Source organism: Talpa occidentalis, unplaced genomic scaffold (assembly GCF_014898055.3).
Source record: "Talpa occidentalis isolate TD23 unplaced genomic scaffold, MPIMG_talOcc4v2.1 talOcc4.10, whole genome shotgun sequence".
NCBI classification, from domain to species: domain Eukaryota; kingdom Metazoa; phylum Chordata; class Mammalia; order Eulipotyphla; family Talpidae; genus Talpa; species Talpa occidentalis.
The window spans coordinates 96476780-96500513 of record NW_023600993.1 but is presented as its reverse complement, the minus strand read 5'-3'; the positions used below and the strand labels follow the sequence as shown (position 1 = coordinate 96500513).

At 55.0% G+C, this 23734-nt stretch overlaps 1 protein-coding gene across 2 annotated transcripts; it reads left to right on the top strand.

Moving 5' to 3' along the window:
- The first annotated feature begins 790 nt into the window (after window positions 1-790).
- SDC4 (syndecan 4) lies at window positions 791-18513 on the top strand. 2 transcript variants are annotated; one of them, XM_037499371.2, is made up of 5 exons: window positions 791-880; window positions 12494-12632; window positions 13656-13687; window positions 14464-14659; window positions 16458-18513. In XM_037499371.2, exons 1-5 carry the CDS (start codon window positions 812-814, stop codon window positions 16607-16609), a joined length of 588 nt encoding a protein of 195 aa, XP_037355268.1. In that variant the 5' UTR covers window positions 791-811; the 3' UTR covers window positions 16610-18513. The 2 variants fall into 2 exon arrangements, with proteins under 2 accessions (XP_037355268.1, XP_037355260.1); XM_037499363.2 differs by lacking the exon at window positions 791-880 and adding an exon at window positions 10953-11021.
- Window positions 18514-23734: the final 5221 nt, after the last annotated feature.

Below are 23734 nucleotides of genomic sequence, written 5' to 3'. Positions count from 1 at the left end.
TGTATTTCATCAGTCTGCCTGTTCTGCTCCCCGCTCTGTCTCTGGTGACTCACCCCCCGCACCAGTAGCCTGTACCCCAGCTCTTGTATGCATAAATAAATAAATCTTAAAAATTAATAAAAAGTCTTTAAAAAATAAAATGGTTGAAAGAAAATTAAAAGAATAGTCTGTGAAAGTTAAGTGAAATTCAGATTTCAGTGTCCATAAATACTGTTTCATTAGGACACACCGCGCACATTCTTTTAAGTCTTTCTGTCTGCCTTGGAGCAACCCGCTGGAGGCTGCTGGCTAGGGGATCCGCAGAGCCTGAAACATCTCACTCTTTACCAAAAAAGTTTGCTGTTCCCTGAAAACTAGGGGTGTCCACCCTCCATGTGGAGAGTCTTCGCACCTCCAGAGGGGAGCGCATTCGGTTTGAAGCTTGCTGATCTAAACCGAAGCCCCTGGACAAGTCCGTCCTCTCCCTGGGCCTCAGTTTCCCTTGCTGCAAAATGGGGTGCGCCTCAGCGATCTCTGCGGACCTGCCTAGGCAGGGTACCCAATAAATGATGCGCTTTGGGGTTGCTGGAAGACCGGGACTATGGGGTGTTTGGAAGTCGGGCCGCGAGCCCAGGGCGGGTCCCTCGGGGTTTCCAGCTCCTCGGCAGACGCTGCGCCCCGAGGCCCAGCTTTCGCGGGGGAATTCCGGGCGGGGTGCGGGCCGCGGGGGCGGGCCGGGGCGGGCCGGGGCGGGGCGGGCCGCCTATAAGAAGGGCCGCGAGCCGGCCCGGCCACTCTTGGCAGCCTGCGCCCCACCGCCCGGCTCGGCACCATGGCCCCAGCCCTCCTGCTCGCGCTCGCGCTGCTCCTCGTGGGCGCCCCGGCCGCCGGCGCCGAGTCGGTAGGTGCTCGGGCGTCCTGCGGGGACAGGGGCCGGACCGCTGCCCGCTTTGTTCCGGGGACCTGGGACAGGGGTGCCCGGGGATCTGCGCCGCCCCCAGCTGGACACGGAAGCGGGGAAACTTTGTTGGAAACTTGGCTCCGGGGTCGCGGGGCGCCTGGGAGGGAGGCGGCACCCCCGCGCCCCGGGCTGCCAGCCTGCTGCTCTTCCCGCCTCCCCTCTGCCCGCCAGGGGCTCCAGGCTGGGGCTTGGCTAAATCGTGTCACCCCTTCTCCCTCCGCACCCCTGCCCTGGTGATCCAGGGACAGTCTGGGGGCCCCGAGGCCCCTCCCTGCCCTCTGTGGGTTCTGGGAGTCAGCAGCCCCGGGATCTGAGGGGGCCTGTGCTGGGAAGGGGGGAGGGTCTAGGGTTCTGCTGGGCCTGGTTGCGCACGGGACTGGGGTGGGGGCGAACTGAACTCTGGCTGCCCCCAGAACTGGCCCTGACCCCGCCACTGGCTCGTGACTTGGCGAAGGCCCTGCCCCTGCGAGTCTCGGTATCCCCACCTGCATCAGTGGCGCAGGAGGTGCCCGCTGAGCTTTCTTCAGGGACTCCGAACTTTCAAGGGAGACAGGAGTTGAGCCTTTGCTTTCTGCAGAAAGGGTGTTTATTTCTGCAAAGGGCAGAGGGAGACACGGACGCCTGGAGTGGGGTGAAGGGAATTCGAGAAGGGGAGCCCTCAGGGAGCTCTGAGAACTTGAGAAAGCTTCCCTTCTCCCTGCCCACTGGTCCCTGCCCTCGTTTTCAAAGTCCTGGGCCACCAGAAACTCCATCCAGCCCAGCTGCCAGCTTGGGGTAGAGGGTGGGGAGCGGGGGAAGCATCCTCACTGGGGAGGGGGGAAGCACAGGAATTGGGGAGAGGCTATCTACCACTCCAGGAAGCTGGACTTTGTGCCCCCCCTTTATGCCTTTAAACCCCATTTTTTAGGGGGGGATTCCCTGTTTTTTAATCATTAATGCCAATTCTTTTACGGGGCTCTTATTTCCCTGAGCTAACTTAAGGGAAGGCCATTTGCCCCTGGCAGGCTTCTTTTGGAATGAATTAAATCCTGAGCAGTAACTGTCCAGAACTTGCAGTGGCGCGTGGCAAACGTCTAGCGCTTACCGTGTCCCGTGGCTCTTGTTCTAATAGTTTTCTGATGAGTCTTCTAGTGATGCTATCAACTAGCTTGATTCTGACACCAGCCCTGCTCTTAACTGTCCTTAAACTGGTCCTGAGGCTAGAGAGGTGAACCACCTGCCCAAGGCCATGCAGCTCACCAGGGGCTGAGTCAGACTCAAATTTGGGCAACCAGGCTTCTAAGTTCCCGCTCCCCTTTTATCTTCCCTTGTAGTGTGATGCTGCTGCTGGGGCGGCTGTCTGTATCCGCCTTTGGGGAACTCAGGACTAGCTTGGAATCTGTTGAGATGTGGGGCTGACCTGCCTCAAGGGATTCTGAGGTGGAAAGACACAGACCCAGTGAGGCGTGACTTCTGCGAACTCTCGGCCACCTTGCCGGCAGGGTAGTGGCTGAGTCTAAACTGGAGCTCAGGCCTGCTGAGCCCTGGTGTGGTGCTCTGAACCAGGTCCTGCGGGCTGTGTTGGAGCCAGGCAGTCAGGGAAGCATTTGATGCCACGCTGGCTCCGGGTGGCCTGGCCACTGTGGGGAAGGAGAGACCCAGGAGGCTGCGAGGTCACTGCCTGGGAGGTCAGTGCCATGCCAGTCCCCACTCAGCGGCTGCTGAGCCTGCAGGTGCTTCACGGTGAGGCGCAGACAGCTGTACCCAGGGCCATCAGAAGGATGTGGGTTGAGAAAGGGGGCTGTGTGGGTCTTGCACCTGGTGACCCATCAGCTGGGGAGCAGCTGTTTCCTGAGAGAGGAGCCCCGACTCTCTAGATCTGACCTCGGCGCTGCCCTTCCTGGCTAATGTCACAGACCTTCCACCTCTAACTAGGTCACTGGTTCCCCTTTTGCCTCCCGCCATCGCGTTCCTCCCAGCGCTGTAGCCGGAAAAATCAGACCTAGTCACAGTTGGATTAGACCAGTGAGATTGCGTATCGGCTCTTTTCTTTTTGCAGGTGGAGAAATCTGAGGTCTTGAGCCTGGGGTTTTTGCTCCTGACAGTTTTGATTTATAGAGAACATTCCATATGTAGGTCTGACGCATTTTATCTCACAAAAGCCTGGCAGGTGGGGATTCGGTGATGCCCATTTTACAGATGAGGGAGCCGGGAGAGCTAAGAGGGCCACTGCTGTGGTCACAGAGCCTCTAGGCCAGCAGGAGCCCTGCCCAGTACGCAGCCTACCACCCCCCCAGGAGTGCCATTGGGTCCCTCCCCAAATTTTAGGTTTAAGCCAAAGGCCTGCCCTCCCTGTAGGTACCCCCATCCCTTAGTGCCATAGTTTTGGGGAGGGAACCCAGGCTGAGCCCTAGCCTTCCTCTGTTTGGCCCAGCTTGCCATCCTAAACCAGTTCTTCCTGTCCAGCTGGGAGCTTTCCCTGATCTGCCTCCCTGCCACTCCCTCCCTGGCCAATTAAAAGCAGCCTTGTTTTAGGAGCCTGACCCCCACCCCCAGAGGAGTTGCTGCCCAGGGGCCACAGCCCCTGACTTGCACTAGGCGCAGTCCATTTGGGGGAAGTGGCCCCACCCACAGGGTGTACTTTGCCTTAGAGACGTTGCTGACCTCTTTCAGAATTCTCCCCTTGATTGCCCAGAAGGGTGGGGGCGGAAGCCCAGGGGGTCTAGGACCCTTGAGTGGCCAATGAGAGCTCTTGGGGCTTCTAAAAAGCCCTGAGTGCTACCAGATACCCGGTAAAATATTTGGGTCTGCGTTTGGAGGATTCCCTGAGGTTGGGTCCCTCCCTTAACTTCTCTAGGTTGTTACCCCCACCCCAACTGTAAAACAGGGGCTTGAACTGCAAGACCTTGAAATCCCTTGCCACCTCTGCTGTTCTATTAATAATTAAATACTTGCTGTTGGAAGGGGACTGTGGAAATCATAAAGGCATTCCCTCCCAGTAGAAACTTATGGCTCAGGAGGAATTAACATGCTCCACCAAATTCCCCACACCCTCTTCCACCCACACACACCCAGGGCCGGAACTCTGCTCTATCGGCTTTTAATGAAATACCTGTGCTCACTTTGGTGTTGGGCAGCGTGTGTATGAGTGGATGGATAAACACGGTGCGGTGGGGTTATTTACTACACTGTGAAGGCTTGTGGTGATGCTGTGAGAGGTCAGTGTTAGCTTCACGTTTATGGGAAACTAATGCTCAGAGAATGGAGTCGTTCACCGAGAGCAGAAACAGGTGCCTGGTGTGAGTGTCCTCAGAATATTCCAGATGAAGACATGGACTTGGGCTGCAGGTAGATAGATACCTGGGTCTGCTTCTGAATTGCCGAGTGACCTTGAGTGCATGTGCCCTATCTCTGAGTCTTGGTGTCCCCAACTCTGTGAGGTGATTGGACCAAAGCAAGGGTCTTGCCCGGGGCCCTTGGATGGGGCTTTTCTTGGCCTCCTGGGAAGAGCTGGACCAAGAAGAGAAGCTGAGGGGAATGGAGACATTCAGCTCTTGCCATCCCCAGTGCCTGGAAACAGAGGCCTCTTCCAAGGACTCGCAGTGCGGAGTGGCTGAATGAGGAGCTGGGAGCCAGGCTGGCTTCCCGCCCCAGCTCCCTCTTGGGGGGAATTGACTCTTCACTGCCCTCAGCCTCTGGACTGGAGGGTGTGCTCCAAATGACCACTTACCATGGGGGAAGGGGCTGGCCTGTGCTCCGTGAGTCACTGCAAGAGAGTGGTAGTGGCCTGCTTGAGTCACCCATTTCCTGTCAACCTCTAGGCTAATAGGATGGCCTTGGTGGGGGTGTTGGAATGGGCTCCCAGAGTTTTATCTTATCCTTTTGTTATAGGGCAACCCCTTTTCCCCCTAACACTTTGGGAGCCTATTAAAGATTGTCAGCATTTGATTGTCCAAAGCCTCAAGGGAACAATAAGGAAATACTGCTACTAGGCCCCAGGCCTCCCCTGCATCCTGGACTCTTGACAGGGTAGAGTCCTCAGAATTGGCCTTTAGACATCTACAGTGGAGATTAAGCTTCCCACCCTTCTTTTCTTTTTCCTTAAAGCAAAAGCAAGACTGCTGCAGGTTTGAGTTCAGGGCAAAGCTGCTGGGGCAGCTCTGACTTGACTGTGGGATTTGGAGTTCTCAGGCTCCACTCCTTGCTTCCTGTGATGGGCTGGAGGGCACCTGGAACGGTGGCTTGGGGTCACGCTGCTGGACTCCAGAGGTGTGAGTCCACCTCTTTCTCTTGTCTTTGGCGGACTTACTCAAGATTAGCCTTTCCAGGCCCCGGTTCCTGGTGGGTAGGAAGGAGGAACTCTGCGAGGCTAACAGGAGCCCGCAGTAGCCTAACTAAGGCGGCAGCCGGGAAAGCTCCAGGATCCGGTCTGGTGGGGAGGAGACTATCCTCAGAGAAGTTCCCTTCCTTACCCAGAGGCCAACTCCAAGCCAGGTGGTCTGGTGCTTTGAGGATTCTTCCCCCAGGGCCCTTGGAAAGCTCTCTCCCCTCCCCCCTACAGCTGCTAGGTGGGAAGGGAGGAGTATAGATAGGGTGGGGCTGGTGGAGCCCAAATCTATTTGTTTGTCTTAGAAGTGGGCTGTTTGCTAATTATCGGATGGGTTTATATTTAAACAAGAACCAGTTCCCAGCAGCTCCACCCTTCTGGCTCTATCTGCAGGAACCCCCTGCTGAGCAGCTTGCAACCTGGAGGGAGAGGGCCAGGGGCTTGCAAAGGGTCCTGGACCACCAAGACACTACCTAGGGATGGTGGGTGGGTGGGTGGGTGTGGGTGGGTGGGTGGGTATGGGCATCGTCATCCCCCCTAAGTTGCAGGGTAGTTTTCCTTAGGACAGGACCTCGTCCCTATAGATCCTAGTCTTTTAGGGGCTGAGTGAATTACAGATAGCTCTCCAGGCTTTGGGGTGGTGTGTGTGCATACTCATAAGCAATGTGGACTAAAATGTTAGTGTTCTGAAAATCGAGTTTTCATTAGGGGGTGCCAGGAGAGGAGAGGGCAGGAGTCATTTGGGCCTGCTTTAACCCTAATAGTGCAAGAAACCCGACCTCCTGGGCTGGTTTGTCATTAACTCATTTGGTGACCTTTGAGAGCAGCTCTGCTCCTGCCAGCCCTCTGGCTGGTACCCCGGAGGCCACATGCCTGGAAAGAGCCTACATTTTACAGTCTGAAAACCTGAGCCCCCCATCCACTCACCCAGGGACTCACAGTGAGTTAATAAGTCACTTGACCGATGTGAGCCCCAGTATCCTCTATAAAACACCTGGGACACTCGAGGGTCATAATCCGTGTTTGACAAACTTGTAAAGAGCAGGCTTGAGTTGAGTTTATTATTAGTGGCTAGACAACGATCCTTCGCCTGACCTGGGGTTGGCTTTGGAGAGGTGGTGTGTGCACACGTTGAAAATGTAAATCAATGGTTACAGTTCTTGGGGTTCAAAATTTTTTAGCCTTTTCAGAGGACCCCAGGGATTCCCAGAAGATCACTCTGTGGTCTTAACAATTCTTTCCAACTTTGGGCTTCTCCCCGCTGCCCGTCCTCTGGACCAGGCCCTCCTACTCCGGTGGGGAGCCCCTCCTTTTGCCTAGCATCTCCCCTCCCCCATTCTTCAGGCCTGGAACTCAGCTGCCCCAGTTTTCTCTGGCACGGTGCAAGAGGCTGTTAGTCAGGTGACACCTGGGGTAATGGAAAGGGGGAGGCAGGGAGAGACTGGTATGTGTGGAAACTGTGACTTGGTGGAGCCTGGCCAGTCTGTGGCCAGGCCTTCGGGGACTGGCAGTACCACTGGAACCTCGTGGCATCGGGGTAGGGGTGACCAGGGCCTGGGCTGGTCACTGGGAGTGGGGACACTCCTTATCCTGGGGAAGCCCGGTGGGGACAGAGGTCTGTGGGACAGATTGACCCCGTCTGGAGCCGTGGCTTCCCTGTGTGGTAGGGGGGAGCTGGGAAGGGGCAGGAAGCCAGTACCCAGGGCTGATCTAATCAGCCCGGACCAGGCTACTCTGCTCTTGAGAACACCGGAGGCTTGTTTCTGTCCTGTCTGAGGATCCAGTGGGGACTCGGATCTGAGGAGATTACAAGCCCCAGCGTCAATGCACCTCTGTCTCTGAGGCCCTATGGGAGCCAGCCCCCTCCCGCTGTCTCTGCCTGGAATCAGAGCAGTGCCCAGCTTGGTTCCTGGGCCTGGAGACAGAGAGAGGCTTGTCTCTTCAACTGTCTTTTACCCATGGGGAAACTGAGGCTTATAGGAGGAATCTCCAAAATCAACTGGGGAGTCCGTGACAAATCTGGGAGGATGGGGAGATGTCCTGAATATCCAGAAACTTCCCTTCCCCCCTCCATTCCTAGCTGACACCCCAGGATCCCAGGGCCCTTGGCTGTGGGAATGGGCTGCTCTTGGAGGTTGGTGAAAAGCTGCCTGCTGGCAGTGCCAGGCCTGGTTTCTCTCCTGAGCAATTGTGTTCAGAGTAACCTGACCTTGGAGTGGCTGAGCCTGGGCAGAGATGACATTTGAACCCCTGCCCCACCCCCAGACCTGGTTTAACCCTTCAGGCACCAGAGACAGCTTGTGGATTGGTGTGTAGTTTCTGTTTGCCTTCTAGCTGTTTTATCCCCAGGCCAGGAGCTACTTGGGGTGCAGATCCCTAAGTAGTTAATTTCAGTAGTCTCTGGCCTGCAGTCTGCTGCTTTGGGGAAAAAGACAGGTACTCAAGGTTGTGTGACCTTGGGCAGGCCTCTATCCATCTCTGGATATTTTTCTCTTGCATAGTCTGAGAGACCTGGCTGATGATTGAAAAGTCTCTGGTCTCAGGGCAAAGTAATAATCTGTCAGAGTTGCTGTCCTTTCGCAGTTAGCCAAGCATGGACCCATCCATGCGGATCACCTTTCTAGCAATGGAACTGCTCCTACACCTCTTCCCAGGTCTCTCGGGACCTTTTGAGCACTAATCGCCCCAGCCCAGCCGGTAGAAGGCAGATAAGGGTTCATAGTGGCTGCTGGTCCTTGTGCACCTGCTGTGGACCAGGCCACAGCTGAGCCCCTTGCATGTGCTAAAACATTTCACTTCACGTTCATCATCCTGGAGGCACTACTTGCCCTGGTTACAAAAACAAGGGAACAAGACTTCAAGACGTGGGATAACCCCCAGCCTCATGTAGTTAGAGAGTGGCGGGACCCCGCTTGGCTGGGGCTTTCCTCCCATCCTGGAACCTTCCTTACCCCCAAGGTGTAGTCTTGATTGTGCGCCCCCTGGTTTGCCTCATTCTGGGGAATAGCTGACCCTTCAGGAGGGGGAGGAGGGAGGACACGGCCTGTGTCCATGGCCCCTTCCAGGGATCTCCTGCCAGGGCTCAGTAGTTGGAACCCAGGGCGACCCTCAAGGCCTGTCTTCCCTAATTTGGCTCATCTAGTTGCCCTCTGGTCTCAGCTGCCTAAAAGAAGAGTCACGTGTGCTCCTGACCCTACCTGCCCCTGGGGAGGAGCCAGGTAGGAGAAAGTCCGCCCTGACCCTGAACTTCTCCCTGGTACCCCAGCCAAGTTTCTGTTCTTTTGTTTAAGCAATATCGCTTTCACCTTTGTTTACTGCCTGGCCAAGGGAAGGGGTGCCCTGGAGCTCTGGCCAGACGGTGTGTGTTGTGGGTGTGAGTTGTGGGCTGATGGTTAGCATGGAGGGGTGAGGTGTAGGTGGCAGTGAGAAGTCTGGTTGGTCTTGAGAAAGACCCAAGTTTGAATCCCAGCTTTTTTGCTTTCTAGCTGTGTGACTGTACAGATGCCTCAACCGCATTTCAGTTTTCTGCAAAATGGGTAGAGCCCTTCCCAAGGTGGTTATGCCAAGGACATGAGCGCATTTCAGGAGGCATTTAAGGAGGAACCCAGCCTGTGGATAGGCAGAGATGACATTGAACCCCTGCCCCACCCCCAGACCTGGCTTAACCCTTCAGGCACCAGAGACAGCTTGTGGATTGGTGTGTAGTTTCTGTTTGCCTTCTAGCTATTCTAGTGGATGCATGTGGCATCCACTCTTGCTAGTGATCCCAGTGCCAGGCTTTTCCTAGGTGACAAGCTGAAGGACTTTGGGATAAGTTGGGACCTTTCCTATTTCATGCGTGTAGCCTAAGCACTGGTTGGGGAGTACCTCTGGGGGACAGCTGCTGCCAGTGGGTTTGCTGAGGCCCTTCCTGTGGCCATTACTCTTGCAGTGAATGGAGAGACAGCTCCGGCCAGGGAGCCAGGAGACCGAAGTTCTCCGTCCAGCGCTGCAGCAGGGGTGACCTTGTCCTTTGATCTCTTTGCTGGGTTATAAAAGGAGAAAGCCGGGCTGAGCCCCCTCTTGGGAGGTGTTAGTCCCTGGAGAACAAAACATAGCCCATCCCCTCTTCTTTTCTATGGATAGTACTGGGGATGCGGCTGGCATCTCAGCCCCCAGGCGCTGAGCCTGGGTGCCCACCAGGCGGCAGGACCAGCAGGGTGTTTGCCGCCCAGATCACTGCCTTATTCAGCTGATGCATCACGTGTCTGTGAGGACAAAGGTGCAGGGAGACCTGCGCGCCCAGGGAGTGTGCCTGTGCACGCACACACATGTGCACACACGTTCCCACGCAGGGACGGGGTGAGCTGGGGAGAACAGACCGCAGCCTTTGCCAGGAGCTGGGTGGGGACCCTCTCTGGTCAGGACTGGGCCCGGCTGCTGGGTGGCCTGGTTCTTCAAAACCACCCAAGGCTGAATGGGCCTCTTCTGAAAAGAGTGGGGGAAGGGAGGGCTGTTGGTGGCCCCTCCCCCCCACACACAAAGGAGTGATTGCTCTGGTCTTGCCAGCTAGTGTTAAAGGGCTCCCACCCACTGGGGCGGTGGGCCTGGGGCTGATGAAGGGTTTAACTTCCTGTGCCCGCCCCTCGGCCCTGCCCACAGAGCAGCATCCAAGCCCCTGGAATGACAGCAAGTCCGAGGCTCATCAAATGCTGCCTCTGAAGACCCCGACCCCAGAATAGGTGTCCTTAGGGGTTGACCCTCAGACAAGCCCTTTCTCCGCTTCTGTAACCTGTGTAGAAATGAAGGGTGAAGGGCGGCCAAGCAACCACAAGCAGGGCTGAGCGGAGAATAAATCTGGGTTCGGCCTGGGTTTTGCTGCTGTTTTGGCCACAAGGTCGTCCCGCCTCCGCCTCCTCTCAGCGGCTTCACTTCGCTAATTTGACACGGGGGTAGTCGCTCTCAGCCAATCAGCGCGCGAATCCCATGGGTTGTTTTGAAACACCCCTTAGCACTTTCACACACTAGGAAAGTCGGTGTGTAAACAACATTCCATGGGCTGCTGAGGACCTGGGGGAGTGTGAGGGTCTCCAGGACCCCAGCCCCCTGACTCCCGCGGCCACAGGGGCTTCCCTGTCCTGGGCCAGATTTGCTCTTCCCGCAGCAAGCATCCTGCTAGCCTGGATGGGATGACAGGCCTTTGGACACAAGCGCGCGAGCGTGTCTTTATATGGATGTGTTAAAAGCTTCCCTCACCCACACGTGGAGACTGGTCCAGTGTGGCCACTCTCTGTCAGTGTCCAGACCTTGGGCAGATGACTTTACCTTTCTGAACTCTTGTTTCCACCCAGAAAACCTCCGAGGTTCTGCTCTTTGAGATTATGAGCCCCCTGGGGAATTCGCAGCAGGGGAAGGGAGGGGGGCAAGTGCTGGTGGTGGGAGCTCAGGGACTGCCCAAGGTGTAGGCAACTTGCGAAATCTCGGAGGAGCTTCCTCCTGAGCTGCCAGGCCAAAGCCACAGGCACGGCGGGGCTGTGTGGGGCTGTGTGCGGGGGCTGGAATTCCAGCACCAGCAGCTCACCAGCTCCTGATTCCCGAGTCATGAGGTCATCCTTAACCAGGACTTCACCTCTGCTGGCTCCCCACCCCCATGTGTGCCAGGCCTTCAGCAGAGACTCCCCGCCAGTGGGAGGGGGAGGCTGCCCACCCCTTCCTCCCTTCCGGGAATCCGGAATCGGGCGCATGCCCTGGTGGGGGTGGAAGAGGGCATGCGGCTCAGGCCCGGAAGCCAGTGGAGTGAGTACAGGGAGAAGCCGGCCTCTCTGGGGATAGGAACCTGGCTTGGGATAGGAACCTGGCTTGGGAGTGCTTTCACCTTCTGGGCTCTGCCTGTGTCACTGGCCATCTCAGGGAGGTGAAGGACAGCCTGGGGGCAGACAGAAACAGACCTGGCCTCTTTCCACTGGGAGCAATGTAACTAACTCACCGTGTGACCTTGGGCCAATCATTGCCCTGTTCCAGGCTCAAATTCTGTGAAATGGGAGGGCAGGACCTCCCTCGCCTCAAGCTGGTGTTCTGAGATTCTGAGCAGGACCTTCCCCCGCCACCCCGGCTCCTGGAATTAGGGGATCTGGGAGTGATAATCAGAATGCCTCGGGGAGCCGTGTGCGCTGAATGTAATTGAAGGCCTGACCCCTCTGGCATAGAGTAGACACATTAATATCTGAATTAATTGGTTAATAGTGAGCTTTGCCCAGGTCTGCTGTGCCGTGGGCAGACAGCAGCCTGAGTGTGGAGCCGAGAGGAAGGGTAGTGGGCATTCAGATGCCCCCTTCTCTCTCCGAGGGACTTTATCTTCAGCTGGCTGGGCTCCCGGAGGGGTGCAGAGTGGCTGATGCACCTCTGTGGGACCTTGGGAAAGGCTTTTTTGCTTCTCTGGATCTTCCACACTTTGCTTGTGACAGCTGCTCGCATGAGGTCAGCTGGGACCTCATGGGGGGCTGGGGGCACTGTGGTCCTGGGTGCACTGGAGGTCTGTGGGAGACGCCTGCCTCTCTGCCGGCCTCTCTGCCTGCGCTGGGTGGCAGGAAGCCTTCGTGGGAACAGTCTGGAAGGCTGCATGGAGCGTGCACTTTTACTCGGCTGGATCGCAGGTTCTGGGCCGCTCCCTGGCCCGAGGCTGCGCTGGAGCGTGGGTGAGGCGGGCCTGCCCTGCCTGCCTCTGCACAGTCTGACTCAGCTGGGAAAGGTGTCCCAACTGGGCAAGACCAGAGCCAGCAGCCCTACCCGGCCGTGGGTGAATCAGCTGTGCTGCCTCCTAGGAGGCACCCTGGGAGACCGTGTCCTCTGAAGTCACCCTCTGCGGGATCCTCACTTCCCCATCCGCTACTTGTGACACCAAGGAGAAGGGTTTTATGTCTCTCATGCCCAGATTCCCTGGGTGTAAGTGGAGCCCCAGATGGGTCTGTGCAGCTTAGAACAGGGATGGCATGTAGCAAGCGCTTCATAATGGCACCCAGTAATACTGATAAGTGGATTATTACCATCTGTATTAGTTTTATGAACCCAGGAGGGCATAGACACTTGCCTAAGGTCACACAGCAAGTTAGGGGCTGGGAGGGGCTGGGACCTAGGACTCTGGGCTCTGGCCTGATCCCCAACAGCACCCCAGCTTACTTCCCAAAGGCCGCGACACTGCATCTCTGGCCTCAGGGGCCATGATAGAGCCCTGGGGAACTGTTAGCTCATGTGTGTTTTTTTAATTCTAGATCCGAGAGACTGAGGTCATCGACCCCCAAGACCTTCTAGAAGGCCGGTACTTCTCTGGAGCCCTACCTGACGACGAGGATGTCGGGGTCCCTGGGCAGGAGCCTGATGACTTTGAGCTGTCTGGCTCTGGAGATCTGGGTATGGAGGGCATGGTGGGCAGGTCGGGGACATGTGGCCTCCCCTGGGAGGGTGACCCAGGCGGGAACCTAGAGTTTTGTGGGATTTTCCTCTAGGGCCCCTCCCACAGTGGAGGGAAACAGAAGAGGGTGGGTCAGCAGTTTCCATCCCTGAGACCTTGGGGGCGGAGGGCCGTTGTTTGTTGCTTGAGTTTTCCTTTGTGGCTCTAGTTTTCTGGGTGCTGGCTTGAGTTTGGCCTTGCGTATGGGGTTCTGCAGAGAGCCCTGGCCTGCTGCTTTTGTTCCTTTGGCAAAGAAAGGAGCAGCTCAGAAGCCTGCGCCTGGCGATCCAGAGGTCTGGGAGGGAACCATGAACAGACCTCGGGGGTGGGGGTGGGGCCTCTGGGCGCAGGAGGTCCCTCTGCAGTCTTCTCTGACTTTCTGGCCCTGGCTGCTGGGCTGCAGGGCTGCTGAGAAGCATCCCTTCTGGGTGCAGGGTGCTGGCTTTGGAGTGCCCTGGTCCTGACTTCACTCTGCCACCCTGTGCCGTGCAAGGCTGCGATTCCTAACGTATAAAACAGGAAGGCCATGGAGTGGAGACTGGGCCGCGTGAGAGCTCTTGGCACATGCCAGCCTCTCAGTAAACAGTGGAGTTTCTAGTATTTAACATGGCCATGTAAAGCCTTCCTCTCGGTGAATTCCCTGGGCGGCCTTGCTAAATGTAGATGCTGATGCATTAGGCCCTGAGTCTGCGTTTCTAACTGGCTCCCATGTGACACTGTTGGTCCTGGGTCCGACCTTGACTTAGCGGGGGTTTGGAGCTGAGGAGCAGCTCAGTTCCCAGCTTCATATCACAGGGAGACCAGGAGGCCTCAGGGGCCCCACTTTACAGATGTGGTGGCTGAGCTGTGGTGGGAACAGTCACTTGCTGGCCCTTGAGCATCAGGTTACTAGTTGTAAGTTAGGACTCCCCCCAACCATGGCTGAAGGGTCGTCATCTGGGGGTGACTGACCTCATATTCACACAGTCTTTCTGTCCTTGCAGATGATTTTGAGGACCCCAAGTTCCAGACCTTGGTGAGTAACCGCTTGCTTGTGCCCCTCCTTGCTCCTCTAACACTGTTACGGAATCTGTCCTCGCCCCACAAGAGGGCTTTGGTTTGGGGACCAGCTGTGGGTCATGGGCCCACAAGACCCTGCAGGAGTCCTAAGTCAATACTCAGAGGGGCTTGCAGCGCCCTTTCTGTGCCTGTGCTGGTATTTCCCAACACTAATGCCAAATCACATTGGTTTCTAGAGACAACATGCTTCACTTCAAAAGTGGCCATGAGTATTTCCCCACGTAATTAAATGTTTTTCTTATTCATTGTTGTAGTGAACTCTGTATAGCACTGTATACTAATAGTTCATCTGATTCCCCTTATTAGTGGAAAAGTTGGTTATTGTATTTTGATATTCTAAAATGTGGCCCTTACAGTGAGCATCTCTTACACAGATCTCTGATTAGCTGCTCAGGACAAATGGCTGTCTTCACAGGCGAGCCATTTCTGCAGTTGCCAAACTGCCCTGCAAAGTAGTATCCAGAATGCCCACTGGCCAGCAGTGAGCGGGGACACCGCGTCCCTGGACCCTGGCTCTCATCACTCAGATCCTGTGTGGGGCAGATACAGTAGAAAAGTCCAGGGAGGGATACCCGACAGCATAGTCTTGGCGAGGCTGCTGCTGATTTCTCCAAGACCGTGTGGTTCAGCTGGGGAGATGGCAGGACCAGATTCTCCACCTGCCTATGGTCCTTGTCCCTGTTCTGGGTCCTTCCCCTCCCTGCACTGAATGTCCTTCCTTCTCCCACCCAGGAGCCTCTAGACAATCACATCCCTGAGCGGACAGGGCCTGGAAGGCGGATCCCCACTGAACCCGAGGAGCTGGAGGAGAACGAGATCATTCCCAAGAGGATCTCACCCTTTGACAGTGAGGATGTGTCCAACAAAGTGTCCATGTCCAGCACCGCCCAGAGCAGCAGCATCTTTGAGAGGACAGAGGTCCTGGCAGGTAAGGGCCTGTGCTCCTGGGAAGAGCTGAGAGGGGAAGAGGCCCAATAGGGGCTAGTGCTGTGGCCCATTCGGCTCCTTGGGACCACTTCTTCTCAGTGACACTCCAGGCGCCCTGGACATTGAAGGACCAGACCCCCTAAGGGAGAGGGTGACTCTGAATCTGTGTGTGTGTGTAGGTGCCTGCGCACATGCGTACAGCCTAGTGGAGGGAAAGACTTAAATATCAAATCCTACTTAAGAATAGACAAGTTGAGTCATTCACTTGCCTTAAGTCCTTCTCATATTTTCAAAGCACTTTTACAGCCTGAGTTTGGCACCTGGGGAGTTAATGATAAAAGGTTAAGAAGCCCAGGGTTTCCTTAGGAGTGGGCCCCCTCCCCCGCTCTTGACGGCCTTGTGGCCTTGGCTCAACGGCTTTCCAACCTCATTGATTGGGTGAGCCTCAGTTTCCTTCTCTGTAAATGGGTACAGTGAGGCCTCCTTGGCTTGGAGCAATGATGCCATGAAAAATAGGATCTGAAATAACTTTGCAGACTGTAAAGGGCTGCTCTGATTTGTCAGTATAATCTGCCCTGGAGTCTTCACTGCCCCTTCACAGTAAGTGACGCACAGGTCCCACAGGCTTCGTGGGACAGGTTAAAAGCTGAGGACTAGAGAGGTGATAGGTTTGGCTTCTGGCGAGAGGCGCAGTCCTTGCCTGTAATGGGGCAAGTCACGTCCCAGGGCGAGGCTCCAGGAGTGGCTCTGTCAAGCTGGTTGTCGGCCCCACATCTGGTGGGTGTTGTCAGAGGGAACTCCCTTTCTGGCCACGTTTACAGTCAGGGGCCAGTCTAGAGGAGCCAGTGTGGTGAGTGGGTGCCCTGAGCCGAGGCCAGGAGCCTCCATTCTGCCAAGAACCAGCTGGACCAGCCGTCCCGAGAGGCAGAAGTGGCCTGTGCTAAACAGGAGGGAGCCCCTCAGGCTGCCTGGCTGTGGCAGAACAGATGATCCTGCGGGTGAGAGACCCTGGGGCAGTGCTCCTCGCTTAGCCCAGCATTTGTTAAGCTCTGTGTGTTGTGCCAGGCCCTATTCAGGGTGTTAGGGATGCAGATATAAACCACAAAGGTTTACATGAATGATGATTAAGTATTCGCCATGCACTGTGCTGAGTACTTTAAGTGGATTAATTTATTTAATCCTTAGGACAAAGGCAGGGGAAAGATAGTATTCCCATTTTGCAATGAGAGAAATGAAGGAACTTGCCTGGCATCGCACAGCCAGTACGTGGGGGAGATGGGAGTGGAACGTAGGCCTTAACCTCTGGCTGTATTTGCAGTAACAGAAGCCACAGCGTGGGGTTTCTGCAACACAGCAGTGTGGGCATCAGCGCCACACCTGTTTCCCCGGGGGTGTGTAGTGTGTGCCTGTCTGTGGAAGTGCAAGCCCCTGTGGGCAAGTGTGCCCCGCGAGAGCTGGAGCAGGTGTGTCTAGGGGGGTTTCCACGCTGCACCCTCCCGACTCCTGGCTCGGTTCGTGCTGAGCTCTTGCTGGGAGTCGGCCCAGTGTTTGGAAAGAACCTGATCTCGGACTCAAGTCCCTGCTTGCTGGGTGGTGGCTTTGTCACTTGAGCCCCGGGTTGTCAGTGACTTACAGCGCGACCGGCTTCTCCTAAATGAGGTCGCAAGCGTCAAGTGAGGCCTCCGCTGCTGGCGCCAGCGTTGGTGACCATGAGGCTGTCTGGCCGGGGCGGGGGGGGGGGGGCGGGCGGGGGAGGTCCCTGTGAGCAGCTGTCACCCCCTCGCCTCTCGCCCCTCCAGCTCTGATCGTGGGTGGCGTCGTGGGCATCCTCTTCGCCGTCTTCCTGGTCCTGCTGCTGGTGTACCGCATGAAGAAGAAAGACGAAGGCAGCTACGACCTGGGCAAGAAGCCCATCTACAAGAAAGCCCCCACCAACGAGTTCTACGCCTGAAGCTTCCTCGAGGGCACCGGCTTGGACCTGGGGGGGAGGGAAGTGGAAGGATTTGGAAGGGTGGATGTCAAGGGAGAGGGAGGGCGACCTAATACTGACCTGTCAGCACCTCCCGCTCTCGTGACGGTCAGACGGGTCAAGTGTGAGAAGAGATGGCGGCTTCTGGGCCTGCCTGCCTCTTCCTGATTCTCTGGGATGCCACTGTGCCAGCCGGAAACATGGGGTGCAACTTGGCCTGTCTGTAGGCCTGCCTGGGATCGGATCCTTTCTTAACCTTCCAGCTTAGAAGCTAATTCCAGCTTCAGAGCATCTTCTCACCATGACACATCCGGGGCCCCTCTGAAGCTGGGGTGCTGGGTCGCGGTCGCCCCAGCAACTGAGAGGAGCACCTAGAACCTTCTGCACCTTGATCCATGTCCATCAAAGGGCACTTGTGACCACGCTGAGGCGTCTCTGCGGTCTCCTGGGGGCCACGCTAGGCTCTTTCAAGTGACTTTTGGAAACCTGACATTTTTATTTGGGAAGGGAGGGGGTTGGGGGGAGGCGGGCAAAGAGCTGACTGTTGATACAAAAAGGGTTTGTAGGATATTTGTAAATCTATGTTTAGGTCTTTTTGTTAATGGTTCATTCCTTCATGCAGCCTCTGCCGGGCGCCAGCGAGCCCCGGGAGGTGGCCTCTGCACATTTCCAGAGCACCTGCTAAGTGTCTATTTAATGTTTTGTTTTGTTTTGTTTTTGTTTCTCAAAAAAGAGCGGAGAGCCGGAGATACGATTTTTATTAATTTTTTTTTTACTATTTATAGCTTCAGACAGGGCCCTTTTTTCCCTTAATTCCCTCCCCCATTTTTTAATACTTCATACTCTCCTGCTCATGACCTTGGCCCTTTCTGAAGCTGCTTCCTCTAAGAAGTCACTTTTGTGGAAACACAGTTTCCTAGCAGATCCCAAAATGCAAGGTAGGGGATGATGGGATATTTTTTGTCTTTTCTCTTGTAATATATTATTTTTCTTCCTCAGTTCTAGAGAAATAGATGAAATATATTTTTTCAGGAAGCGGTGTGGGGTTTCCCGTTTGACGCGGGCCGGGTGGCTGAGTGAGTGACGTTCTGTGTGGCTGAGTGGGTTTGGCCTCTTCGTCTTGCCTGTACCCCCGGCGCCTTCTCCTGACGGGCCTGGAGGCGCCTCTGCCCCGGGTTCGCCCTTCTTTCTAGCCTTTGCCTGGAGCCCATCAGGCTCCTCGGGGGCTTTCTCAGATGGGAGGGAGAGTCGGAGGATCGCACTGCCCTGTCTGCCACCACCGACCGCGTGTGGGTGTTCAGTCCATCAGAAGGACGTGAAGTTCAAGTTCATTCCTCAGTCGCACTAACCACGTTCAAGTGCTCGGTGACCACGGGGGCTGAACAGCGCTGTCCCGATCTTGCAGGGAGAGGCCGTCCCCACCGAGAGGACAGCACTGCCGGAGGTCCAGGCCCTGTCCTGCGCTGCTGGAGTGACCTTTGTTTCCTTGGGCAAAGGGGGGACGGGAGAGGCCCGATCTGGCCGAGCTCTGAGCTGTTATCTGTGGTCCTCCGTCTCCCGAAAGGAGGGATGGTGGCTGGGTCTGGCCAGACCTCACCTTCTCCTGACCCCACTTGCTGGGGTGGGGGGGAGTCCCCCCTGCTTCCCGCACCCTTTACCACCACAACGCCGGGTCCCAGCTGGCTGGGTCCTCTCCCCCTCCACTCCCCTCCCCTCCCCCCAGCCCTTCCCTGCAGCTACTTTGGGAGTGAGCACCTTTTCTGTAGCCTCCTCACACTGTTGTCTGTTACTGATTTTTTGATAAAAAGATAATAAAACCTGTACTTTCTAGATCTCCTGCCTCTGTCATCCTCAGGTTCCTAACAGGTCATCTTTTCTGCGCTCTGTATTCCTGGATCTCAGTGGATCACTACCCCGGCCACAGAGCCCTTTGGAGTGTCAGACCCCGGAGGCAGAGACGTGGGGAGCCAGGGCACTTGGAGGGAGGGAGAAGGCCAGGCGGCACCCGAGGGCATGTCCTGCTTGCCCCAGTGTTTTGTTTAGGCAGCACCGTGTCTAAAACACATACACAAATCCTTAGATTTGGTGCCAGCTGGAGAAATGAAGATGTTCCCCATAAACTCCAGCTCTCCCACTTCTTGGGAAAAATTCAAGATTTGGCAGCTCTAGGGCTGCATGAGAACTGCAGGGGGTTGTTGACCAGCAGGAATCCTTCCAGAAACGGGCTCTGCCTTCTCTCTTGGCATCTGCCTGACCTCTGCTTGCACTGTGCTTGGCAGACTCAGACCAACAGCACTGGCCCCCTCTTGAGCATCATAAAAGGGTTGGGAGGTGGGTAAATCCTTGCTTCCAAGGAAATCTGCCCTTAGCTTGTCTGTGCAGAGGGAAACCTAATTGCAGGGACTTGGACTCCAGTTGTTCTCCCCTGGTGCCACATCGCCCCGTGCTTTGCTGGGGGTCATGGGGTGGGTGCGAAGGGAGGATGCAAAGAGGGTCCAGTTCCAAAGAGGAACTGATGGTAGCAGCAAAAATGATAGAGATGGGATTCGAAGCCAGGCCATGTGGATCTGGAGTCTGCTCATAACCACACTGCCGGTTGTGACACTGGGGGCTGCTCAGGCCCCACACCTATGAAGCTGTCCGCAGCCACTGCAGCAGGATTTGATCCCCGGCCAGGGAGGTGACCTACACGGCACAGCAGACCTCTCCTGGTTCACCCGCTGCTTCCTTCAGCAGTGTATTTCAGTAGATCCAGTTGTTCTGCTCCCCACTCTGTCTCTGGTGACTCCTCTCACCCTCCCACACCTCTGGCCTGCACCCCAGCTCTTGTATGCATAAATAAATCTTTAAAGAAAAACAAAAATGAAAAAAAATGTCTGCCAGACTGCAGTCACCTGAGAGCTTGGCTGTGCTGGGGGGGTCGCATCTAAGGTGGTCTGCCAAGTTGGTGGGCCTATTGGCAGGAAGTCTCAGCTCCTCACCTTGGGGACACCCCACAGAACTGATGGGGTATCCTTGGGACACATTGGCTTTCCAAGAGAGGCAGATGGAAGTGACCATCCTGTCATGGCCGAGACCCGGAAGAAACTCACAAGGTCATTGCTGTTGGTTGGGAGAGTCTCCACTGCCTTGAAGGCGGTTATCCTAGCCCCCCTGCTGGGTTGCTCTGGGGTTAACTTATCTGGAGAGCTGACTGGGTGGAACTGGCTGTGATAACGTATCTGAGAATTGGGAAAGGGAAGCAAAGTATGAGTTTTGGACAATATTGGGCCATTTTCTTTCAAGGATCCATTAATCTTCTGTGGCAGCAGAAACACTCCCACATGGCATATTTCCTTCATGGTGCTTCATGGTGCTTAGGTTTCCCTACCCCATAATTTGCTGTGTGTTTTGGAGGGTGGAATAGACAGAATTCCAAGACGGCACCCAAGAATCCGGAACCCTGGTGCGTTGTACAAACTATTCTCTCCCTTTGAGTAAAAACAATGTGGATGCCATTGCCATGATTGAGATACATTAGGTAGCACAGGTGAAGGGATCATAAACATGTCACTAAGGTCCTGAATTGCAGTTGACCTTTGATTAACACCGGTTCACCTCTATGTGGATTTTCTTATAAATAGACCACATAAAGTTACAGTACTACTACATACAGTCCAGTCCTGTCAATATATTTTCTCTTCCTTATGATTCTCTTAATGACATTTTCTTTTCTCCAGCTTATTCTATTGTAAGAACACAGTATCATACATTTAGCATACACAATTGTGTTCACTGAGTATGTTTCTGGGGAAGTTTTCAGTCAATAGAGGGGCTGTTAGTAGTGACATTTCTTGGGGGTCAAAAGTTATTCTCAGATATTTGACTATGTGGGGTGGGGTCGGCATTCCTATCCCCTGCGTTGTTGAAGAGTAGTGGATTTTAGAGTTCACAAAAATGTTATTTTGGTTGGGTCAGGTTTAATCAATTGAAAGACCTATAAAGAAGATGTGGAACCTTCCTGATAAGGATGGAGCTCTCCTGTTGACCTCTATGAAACAAGTTGCTGTGAGGTCTGCAATTGGCAAATTGCAATGAACTTTGACAACAATCCAGGGAGCTAGGGAATAGGATCCTGTGCCTCAGAGAGCAGCCCTGGCACCTCGACTCTCATCTTGGGTGCCCCTGAGCAGAAGACCCAGCTAAGCCCTGCTGGACTCCTGGACCATGAAATCCGCAGAACAATAAATGTGTATTGTTTTAATCTGGCACATTTGGGGTAAGTTGTTACACAACACAGAAAACCAATACAGGAAGGTCACTTACCTCCTCTGAACCATCAACTCCCCTATCTATTAAATGGAGAGTACAGTATTGGAGCACATCCAAAAGAGCTTCTAGAAAAACTAGTGAGGGCCGTTAACCCACAGAAAGTGGTTACCTGGACCAGGCCTTGTCCAAAGTGCTCTACACCTATTAGTTCTTTTATTCCTCCTCCCATCTTATGAAACAAATACTGATGTCCCTATTTACAGAAGAGGAAACTGAGGCCCGGAGAAGTTAAGGGACTTGAAGTGGCCAGCGCCCCTGGCTAGTACACATCATTTGGATTCCAAGATGGCTGAAAAGCCGTCATGAGCTGTGCGTGCCTTCATTTTAAGGCGACCTCTCTGATAATATGTAAAAGTAATGGGTACGAGGAGACGTAAATGCATGTGCGTGCACACAGTATGTCCTCATTCTTGGAAACTACAACTAAGTGAATGGTTGCAGGGTGGGGGGTAAGCTCACTCAGATTATCTTCAGGGAAGCAGGTCCTTCCTCACACATTCACTGGGGTTGCTTTTTTCATCAACGTTGCGGTGAAATGCCATTTTAGAGGTTATTCAGGGATCTGTGGCAGAGCGGGGCAAACCCAGCCAAGCCCCAGTACCCCTCCCCTGGTGAGCCTGAGCCAGGTGGGAAAGGACGATGTTTCGAGCCAGATGAAGACTTGGGGGTGAGCCTGGCAGAGCGGACCTCTCTTCAATGGCCTGTAACCAGGGCGAGTCCACAAAGAACTTGGTCACGAGGCTCTGCCTGCCCCAGAGCGTCGCCTGCCTCTCACCCCTCCCTCAGGCTTCCCCCATGTGGCTGGCAGATAACTGGAGGTGTTCACCACTTCACCCCATTATTGTGCCACTGCTTCCTCCCCACCTCTGTCCCTTGGGGACTGGAACAAAGCCAGGCCTGACTAGGGGACCTTTTTTGATGAGTGTGGTCAGGACAGACACCTGCAAAGCTTGCTAGATATTGTCTTGTGGGCTTTGTGCCCCTTTCAAACCACTTCCTCTCTCCCAGGCCATCGTCACAGTGCCCTCAGTGATCCATACCCTCCCCGGGGAGTGTGGTGTCTGAAAATGGGCCCACACTGCGGTCTTGTAAGTTTCTTTTTGAGGAAGCCCAAGTTAAAAGGAACAGAAGTTGTGCCCCTCAAAATAAAAGAAACAGAAGAGAGAAATTCAAAGGTAAGGGCATAAACCAGAAGGCTCACTTGTTCACGGTAGGGCCTCAGCAGCATGAGAGCCAGTAAGTGGGGAGAGTGTGGGGCAGAGATTTTGACCTTAATCTTCCTATGCGAGAAGCTCAGAGCCCTGGAGTTTAGGATTCAAGACACATGAGCTCATGCACATGAGCTTCATGGGCTTCTCCCTGGACCTTATTTCCCCAACTGTAAAACGAGGAGGAAATATGGACAAGAGCAATGATCCCCAACCCGTGTGTGTGGTGGTGGGAAGGGGAGGGCCGGGGTCTTGATCCTGAGAGCATGAAAAACTGAAGACAATCCTTGTGGATCTTCATTTCTCTTAACTAGAGATAAAGGAACATGGGGTTCCTGCGCGGGGAACAGTGCCACCTGCTGGCATCACTTTGCACTTGCAGAATAGCTCTGCCAACACAACACAATTTGGTATTTATTGAGGCCCCATTCAAGACCTTGCAATGCACCCTCTGGGACAAGCAGTGATGAGCTCCTTCCCACACATGGAGTTCACAATCTAGAGGGGACACCTGACATGCACATGATCCCAGGTGGGGCCGTGACAGGGGTTCTGTGGAACACAGGTAGAAAGCCTGGGGGGTTCCATGGCGTGGAGTGGCTCAGGCCCACCAAGCTCCAGGCCTAGACGCTCCCCTGCTTGTTGCAGGCTCTGCTCTCACTGGTTTCAAGTTCTTAACAGGTTTTTTTTTTTTTTTTAATATTTATTTATACAAGCACTGGGTACACGGGAGGGTGAGAGAACTCACCAGAGCCAGAGCAGGGAGCAGAGCAGGCAGAAGGACCGAAGCACACTGCTGAGGGGAGCAGCGGGCGGCAGGAGAGGTCTGCGCGCCATGTGGGACCCTCGCCCGGCGGCCAGGGATTGAACCGGCGCTGCAGAGGCTGCGGGCAGCTGTACAACCCAGCACTCAACCGCTGCGCCACCGGGGAGGCCCGTTCTTAACAGTTTTTAAAAACATTTTTGTTTCACACTGGGACCCACAAATTGGAAAAAGTGATGTCTGAGCAGGAAGAAGCCTATGCCGGTGCAAAGGAAGAAGCAAAGCCCCCCACAGTTCAATGGGGGGAGGGGATCTACTAGGAGCTGCAAAGCGGGTTAGATGGATTCAGGCTGGGGGCTGGGAGGACCTGCAGGGACAGTCCAGTGAGGGCTGATGGCACGCACCCCTCCCTCTTGTCCCTGTGCCTCAGAAGTCAGGCCAGCTGGGACTCTGAGGCCGCAGACTTCAGGGGATGTGCAAGTTGGTCCATGGGCTCTAGGGCGCCCTGAGGAGAGCGCAGAGGAAGCCAGAGCCACGTGTCTGGGCCTGGCTCCAAGGCCTGCTGTGGTTCTTGGCTTCCAGGGTTCCTGCCTTGTGGAGTTGGCAGAGCAAGTCCTTGAGGGCAGCACCTGAACCCCAACTTCCCATGTGGTACTCTATGAACCCCATAGCTTCCCGCTTCGACATCATCAGGGACAGTGAGCTCACAGTCCCCAGGCAGGCGCTCCCATTGGGGACACCTGTTGCCTGCCTTCCTCAGCCAAGATTCCCTCTTGGGGATGTGGGTGGCTTTGAACAACCTCCTCCCTCCCTATCAGAGTGGGT

Coding starts and splice junctions, on each gene's coding strand:
- SDC4 (XM_037499371.2), top strand. CDS start 812: ATGGCCCCAGCCCTCCTGCTCGCGCTCGCGCTGCTCCTCGTGGGCGCC. Junction 12,633..13,655: donor GTCTGGCTCTGGAGATCTGG/GTATGGAGGGCA, acceptor CTGTCCTTGCAG/ATGATTTTGAGGACCCCAAG. Junction 13,688..14,463: donor ACCCCAAGTTCCAGACCTTG/GTGAGTAACCGC, acceptor TCTCCCACCCAG/GAGCCTCTAGACAATCACAT.